Source organism: Montipora foliosa, chromosome 11 (assembly GCF_036669935.1).
Source record: "Montipora foliosa isolate CH-2021 chromosome 11, ASM3666993v2, whole genome shotgun sequence".
In the NCBI taxonomy this organism is placed as follows: domain Eukaryota; kingdom Metazoa; phylum Cnidaria; class Anthozoa; order Scleractinia; family Acroporidae; genus Montipora; species Montipora foliosa.
In genome coordinates this window covers 10,169,721-10,177,220 of record NC_090879.1, presented here as the reverse complement: position 1 = coordinate 10,177,220, position 7,500 = coordinate 10,169,721, and the positions used below count along the sequence as shown (strand labels likewise).

Here is a 7,500-nt window from a genome sequence, read left to right as displayed (position 1 = left end):
ATTATCATTATCATTATCATTATCATTACCTTACAAAAACCTTCATTACTTAAGTTCAACACATTATGAAGTAAACCTAAGTTTCCTATGTGAGTTAAAGGATTTGTTTCATTTTTAAGATACCTTTTTGCCCGACGAATACGTGGAAGGAAGTCAGTTCTTATACTTATAACGGATGGAAAGTCACAGGATAGTGTTGGAGAATCCGCTTCGAGCTTGAAACGAAAGGGAGTTGAAATTTTTGGCTTAGGGTATGGTACCAAGTTTAGAAGACTTGAGTTGCAACAGATAGCGTCAAGTCCAGCTCATGTAATGACGGCCGGCTTTGGGAAAATAAGCGCTATACTGGCTGCTGTGAAAAACAAAGCTTGCTTACCGTTCGTCCCTCGTAAGTATCTTTTCCTATTTTGAAACAAATTTTATGGAAATATTGCCAACCGTAAACTGCCGTCACTTTTTGCCCTCTATACATATTTTCTTTGACGTTGAATCTGTTGCACCAGCAACAACATTTTGACCACTGTGATGACGAATATTCTTGTCTACAAGAGTACAGACAACGCTGAAACACATTCGATTTGTTAAATGACTAAGACCGAAACTCAATGCTAAGTGATAGATTGAGGTAAATATGCTAGGAAAGGATGAAGTAGGCCTGATCAAATTGGTGCAATTTCTGAATTTTCAGTTGCAGAGTGATATTGGAGCAGAACGGATAACGTACCCATAACCTTTTATTTTTGTATTTGTTTTCTTTTATGTAGATTGTAGATCTAGAGAGCAGAAAGATATCCCCGGCCTTGCGGATCTCCAGACCATTTGGCTCTACATTGTGCCGATCTTTTAAGCAACACCCTCGAGCCCTTCCTTTCTCTTCATTCCTTTTAGTTATTTCTACTTATATTTTACTTACCCTTGTTGTTCTTTGTTTTTCAGCCACTACTCCGCCTTTTGTTCCATGTAAGTAAGATCACTAAACCTACATTGCACTTTAACATAGGCACCTTTCTAACTATGGCGTGTATTTGTTCGCAATGGTTTGAACTCAACCCTAGTTATAAATGAACTTCAAATTGATCATATGATACAACACAGACAATTGATCGAACAATCTAAAGTCAGTACCTTATGGTACTATTTGGCAGAACTAAACCTTTCCTCTGTTGAATGAAGGGGGTAGTTTCTAAAGAAACTGGTGCTGCGTCGGTGAGGAAGTAGTATACAAAAATTTGGTTTTATCAACGGAGTTGATAATGTAAATTGGCCACCGTACAGAGATACTAAAAGCTGACGTTTCGAGCGTTAGCCCTTCGTCAGAGCGAATCGAGCAATTATGGGTTAGGTGTAGTTTTATAGTAGAGTAGGAGTTACACTATTGGTGGTAACATGGCAACGTGAAAAAATAGGAATGTATTAGTTAAATGAAAAGCGTTCGTTAATGCCGTGAGGATTAAGGGTGCCGATTTGGAAGATGAAATTTTGTTCCAGATTCTTGTGGCTTTCCGTTGTACCTATATGTAGGGAAAGGCCGCAGATAGCCATGTGTTTTTTGGGGTGGTTAGGAGGATTAAAATGACGAGCGACTGGCTTGGATGCATCCTTGTCATTCTTCTCAACATCGTGAAGGTGTTCGCGGAATCGGTCGCCTAGTCGTCTACCTGTCTCGCCAGTGTATAAATTATTGCATAACGTACAGGTTATGCAATAAATGACATTTGCGGAGGTACATGTGGTTTTGCTGTGGTACTTTTTTCGGTTTGTTGGAGACCTCTTTCAATCCATCAAGCCGCCTTCCCAAGACACCTGTGTTGATTTTCTCTCTCTTTTTTTCTTCAATAGCTTGCAGTTTATCAATTGACGTTGGCCTTGTGCTGGACGCTTCGGCCGGGGTCGGAAGATGGGGCTTTAGTCGAATCAAACACTTTGCGCGACTTATCGCTCGATCATTCACGATTTCTCAAAGTTATGGCCGCGTGGGAGTTATCGTCTTCGGGTCATCTCCACGTATGGAATTCGGCCTTAACCGGTATTTCAACGTGCTTCACCTTGATCGGACCATCGAGAGACTGAGATTCATCGGCGGACCGAGGAGATCTGGAAAGGCCCTTGAGCTGGCACTTAATGGGCTATTCAGGGGCAGCCGTAAGAAGAAAGTGATGATTTTCGTGACCAAGGGACCAGCAGTCGACAGTGTGAGGTTACCCAGCCTACGGATACACCAATCTGGAATTGAAACATTTGCTATCGGTATTGGATCTCGTACAAGTAACAGTGAGCTGAGAGCCATAGCGACCAATGCTCGTCATACATACATGGTCACTTTCAAAACTTTGAAAAGCATTGTCAAGAGCATCGTCAGACAAGCTTGTAAAGGTATTTCATTGAAACGATTTGGTTATTTATTTGAAAATAAAAACTTTTGACCTTCGTCCACGTTCTTATCAAGGTATTCCAGCGAACCTCTTTCTACTCCTTGTCAAGAGCTTTCATGCTTGTTTTCTAATACGCTTTTGTTGTACATGGAGATTGCAGACCTATAAATTTAAAATAGCCAGTGGTTGAAGCCACGACAGTCAGGGTTAAAGACGTTCTACACCACTTCGTCGTTTGTTTTTTAGCCTTACGATCAATCACTAATGTCCTTTTTTGTTTACATTTTCATTTCTTAGTTCAAATAACGACACGGCCCACCGCCAAACCAACCAAGAAACCAACTACCAGAAAGCCAAGTAAGTTGATCTGAAACAGAGCGCCAAGGTGCAATAAGTTTAAGTTGCGTTTTTGTTGTGTTGTTGCCCTGAAACTGTCAGTATTAGTAACTATTTAGAGTATTGTCAACTATGGCAGCACCGAAATGGATCATTAGAACGAGAACCCCATGCAACACGTTGTTATGCTATTTTCCTAGCTTATTCTTTGTTTGGGCTCTTTGTTCCAATGTAAATTATTTGGGTCAGTTCGAGGCAAAAGATCTTATCTACAATTGAGCATGCCTTGAAGAAATGAGCTCGATTGTCTTCCTTGGTTGTCAGAATCGATTCCTTTCATATCAGTCTTGTACATCGTTCGAAGCATTTTTTTTTTTGTCGCAGGCTTTCCCGAACCCGTCGCGATTTACACTCTTCACCGCAAGGGTGGCACTCGCGACGTCAGCCCTGGAAGAAACCTTCCTGGCCAGAGCTCCAACATCCGATATGCACCCGGTCCATATGGCCAGCCAGACCAATCTACTGAATTTCTTGGTAAACGAAACAGCTACATCCGTTTCCCTAACAGGGGAAAACTAAGCGTCAAGAACTCTATAACCTTCCTTGCCTGGGTGTTTCCCATGGGACCAGGTCCCATCTTTGAATACGTCCGTGGGGTCAAGTTTTGGGTTTTCCGCTCGGATACCCTTTATGCTCACTTTGTCCGAAGAGACCGACGTCGCACACTTGTTTTGATGAAACGTCGTCTACGACCCTTCCGTTGGAATTATGCTGGTGCCACCTACGATCAGCGAACTGGCATCGCCACGCTCTGGTTGGACTCGAGACCAATAGTGTCTTTAAATATCGGCAAACACATTACATTGTCTACGAGGAACACAGCGTACATGGGTGGAAGCTTCCGAGGGCGTATATCCTGTATGCAGATTTACTCCTCTCCGCTGACAGGCCCTCAAATTTCAAAACTCAAGAACCTTTGTAGTAAGCGGGGTAGGTTTTTTTAGACTTTTGTGCCTCTCAATTGTTCGCTTTACTTTGTGCACTTACCTCTCTTCTTTTTTGCTAAATTTGCAGGTCCGTTTACACCTACAAAACCAACTCCAAGTGAGTTTTTGTTGTGTGTGCAATGTGGTAAAGTAAAAACTCGCATTTACAATTGAATGACGCAAGATTAACATTAAGGACTTCTAAATCACTTATCTACGTGTCACAGGTTTAAATAAGACTAAGCAACAGATGGGTCTTTTTTTTTCGGGAGTTACCGCTTACATTTCAAAGGAAAATTGAACACTACATTCAGTTATTTTTAAGTGAATGGGCAATGACGAATGGTCTACGAATTGCTTCGTATTCTCATTTGTAAGTTATAGTCGTAAGACAAACCTCTTCTTAGGGGTATTTCATTGAAGGCTGGAATTTTGTCCTGTTTCTCTAGGTTTACCTCCAGCCATGGCGTTCTATCCTTTAAATGTTCGTTACAACACCCGCGATGTCTATAGTAAGAACCCACCTGGTCGCATGGGAAATGTGCGGCCAGCTCTTGGTCCAGACCGAAGACCTGGTGGTTCGTTCAGATTCAAGGGTCGTTCAGACAGCTATATCGAGTTCCCCAATAAGGGACGTTTAGACGCTCGAAACTCCATGTCTATTGTAGCTTGGATATATCCAGATGGACCAGTGGGTCCAATCTTCAATTACAAACCTGACGGATTTCATGTTCACATGTGGTTGATCCGTCCGCGAGTGTTGTTGGTTCGCTTCGTCAGCCGTTCTCGAAAATTCACTGCTCCTGTTGAAACGAATCTGATCAAGCCGAAGGCCTGGAACTTCGTTACTGCTACGTACGATCAGCGATCGGGAGATGCTCGGATTTTCATCGACTCCAGAGAAGTGGCTCGCAAGAATATTGGCAGGGTCCGATTAGCTACCAACTATCCAGCAAGAATGGGGGCCCGAGTGAACGACAAGCGTTATTTCCGAGGAAGAATAACTTGTCTGCAAATCTATGACGTTCCACTTGGTCCAAGACAAATCCAAGCCGCAAAGACGCTTTGTTTGAAGACTAGTAAGTGAAGTAACGTTTTCTTGTAAGACGAGCACCCAGGTGTAGCAATTTGCTTGACATCAAATTCTTTCTTACCTTTATTTACACTAATTAAAATAATACAGCAATCCACTAAAGAAAACTGATGTAAGGAAAATCTTTACTTTTAAATGCCTATAGCCTTCGTATCATTAAATCGAGTTCAGTTTCGAAATATCGGCTTCAATAGTTAATGCAAAGGTTACTTGGTTTACGCCCTACAATCTTGGACAGATTTAATGAAAAATTGACACCACCCCTCCCCCCAAAATCAGTGATGAGAATATGGCGCTTTTTGGCCTTCACGCGGCTTCATCCTTGATTTAAGGGGAAGGGGACATTTCTGTTTCATTTTAATCTGTCCAAAATTGTAGTTCTTGAATTTTGTGTTTTCAAATTTGTGACTGACATCGTGATTCATCGACAGCCAGCCTGGCTGAGTAACAGAGATCAACTCATGGATTTTTTGTTTTGTTTTTTGTTCTTTTGTTTTGTTTTCTTTTTTTGAGTTAATTTTTTTAAGTTAATAATTTTCGTACATGGCAAACCGCAAAGGTCACTGACTAAGTAAGATAACGTCTGGACACATCGACTAACCCAGTGTCTTGTTTGTAGTGGATTGAGAAAGTGTTCTTGGTAGACAATAAGACATAGCATTTAGTTTCCGTTTCATAATACGCGTACCGGTGGCTCAGTTGGTTGAACACCGAGCTGCCTTGCGGGAGGTCGTGAGTTCGACTCCTGCCAGACCAACACTCAGGGTCTTTAAGTAACTGAGGAAAAAGTGCTGCCTTTGTGAAACTAAAAGACATCTGAAAGTGGTAAAGAGTCTCTAGTCTTCTCGGATAAGGATGATAAACCATAGGCCCTGTCTCACAACCCTTCAATGGTCATAACCCTCTGGGACGCAAAAGAACCCACACACTATTTGCAAAGAGAACTGCATCCAGTTCCCTGTGTTGTGGTCTGTCTCCTATGGTGTATCATGCTGCTCTAAAATCCGAGGGTAACTAAAAATATGATGATGATGGCGATGACTTCGTCACGTAAATCCAAATTCATTACTGGAGAATATTATTGGGGAAACCATCATTGACTTACCCCCCTATGTTAATTAAACATGCTAAAAAGTAAGAATTTAGAATAAAATGCAATCTAAACCAACGTAGTTAAAATAAGTACTTGACTTTCGCACAATATAAATCTTTACCGATGTCTAAAGAAGATCATAACTGCCATTTTTTTGCAGGGGTTGTTACTAAACCCACGACACGCCCAACGCCGACGAAGCCTACACCACCAAGACGTGAGAAATGAAATTTATCTTCTTTTGATTTATTTTTCACCAGTTGACGCACCTTTCCCTTCGTGTGCTCATTCTAGTTAAGGACGGTGCCTACTATTTTCATTGCGCATACGTTCTGCCCATCTCGAGATACTCGGGTTTCCTATGGGTGGTGCTTACTAATACAAGGATATTTTTGCCCAGAGAAAGCAGAACTTGGCAAGTGCTCTTAGTATTCAAAAAGAAAGCTGGAGGTAACCATTCATTTTTCAGAGATAATTAAGCTTCAGTTTGAAAAAAAGACGCCGTACATTGCTTTGTATTTTAAAGCTTTTTACAAATATTGTTGATTAATTATCCACGAAAAATGCGTGGTTACCCCCAATTTTCTTTTTCGATTTCCGAATGACACTTACAAAGATCTGCTTTTCCCGCACATTCTTCATAAACCGTGGAAAAATAGCTTTGAATATAATTAATTAGTAGGCACCGTCCTTAATGAATTTACTTGCGAAATCTTAACTAACATGTAGAGGTTTATGTAACAGTAAGGCACACAGATGTCTTAAACTTGCTACCAGCGCACATCCCTTCACCGTATAGGACGTACTGAAGTTTTCTCCAAGTGCCCGCGCCTTAGAGTGTGCCCAATGAACATTAGGTTTCTGGGTCACTAATTCATGCCCAGTGCACTCTCCTTTTTATCAAAATTTTCTCTTATTGAGGAAGTAAGATACCAAATGATTGTCTGGAAATGCTAAAATACACCCAATGTAACCAAACAAACTTCATACAATTTTCAAGAGATTTAGTCTTATCTTTCAGTTTTAACATTAATGTAAAGAATCGTTGCAAAAGTGCCTTTGTCGGTAATACGTACTCCGATATTCTCCAAGCGTAATCGCATTTTGGGGAAACGATTAAGTTCAGTTTTCCTGATGATGCCATAAATGGTTTCGTTTTATCCAGCTTGCAGTACAGACATGGACCTAGGATTCCTGATTGACAGCTCCTACAACATGAGACAAACAGGGAAAGGTGCCTTTAGTCTACTCTCACGGTACATCGCAAGAATCCTCTACTCTCTTCGTATCTCCGGTCAAAGAACGCGCGTCAGTATGGTGACATACGCTTCTAAAGCACGGCTCGTGTTTCCGTTTAACCGGTATTCTAGGGTATCCAACATGATTGCAGCCCTTAGGAGAATACCTCTACAAAGAGGCCCACTAAATCTAGGAAGCGCACTATACTACGCGAGTACAAATATCTTCACTGGAAGATGTCGATGTGGACGCAAGCGTGTTCTTGTTGTGTTTGTAAGTGGGCGTTCCCGTGACCGCGTGGAGCGAGCAGCGCGCGCTTTGAAGCGTATCGGAGTTGAAGTTTTCGTCGTTGGCATCGGTCGAGGGGTTACTAGGAAGGAG

The 7,500-nt window shown here is 41.7% G+C and overlaps 1 protein-coding gene across 1 annotated transcript in view; it reads left to right on the top strand.

The window, feature by feature from the left end:
• The window catches only part of LOC137976656 (uncharacterized), a 171,668-nt gene that overhangs the window by 101,617 nt on the left and 62,551 nt on the right, over positions 1 to 7,500 (top strand). Inside the window, exons 89-96 of the mRNA XM_068824022.1 lie at positions 120 to 388; positions 937 to 960; positions 1,840 to 2,373; positions 2,670 to 2,729; positions 3,093 to 3,698; positions 3,783 to 3,812; positions 4,144 to 4,773; positions 7,046 to 7,500. The exon at positions 7,046 to 7,500 is cut by the window's right edge and continues 97 nt beyond it. Of these exons, the coding sequence (XP_068680123.1) occupies positions 120 to 388; positions 937 to 960; positions 1,840 to 2,373; positions 2,670 to 2,729; positions 3,093 to 3,698; positions 3,783 to 3,812; positions 4,144 to 4,773; positions 7,046 to 7,500 (2,608 nt within the window). The remainder of the gene's footprint in view (positions 1 to 119; positions 389 to 936; positions 961 to 1,839; positions 2,374 to 2,669; positions 2,730 to 3,092; positions 3,699 to 3,782; positions 3,813 to 4,143; positions 4,774 to 7,045) is intronic.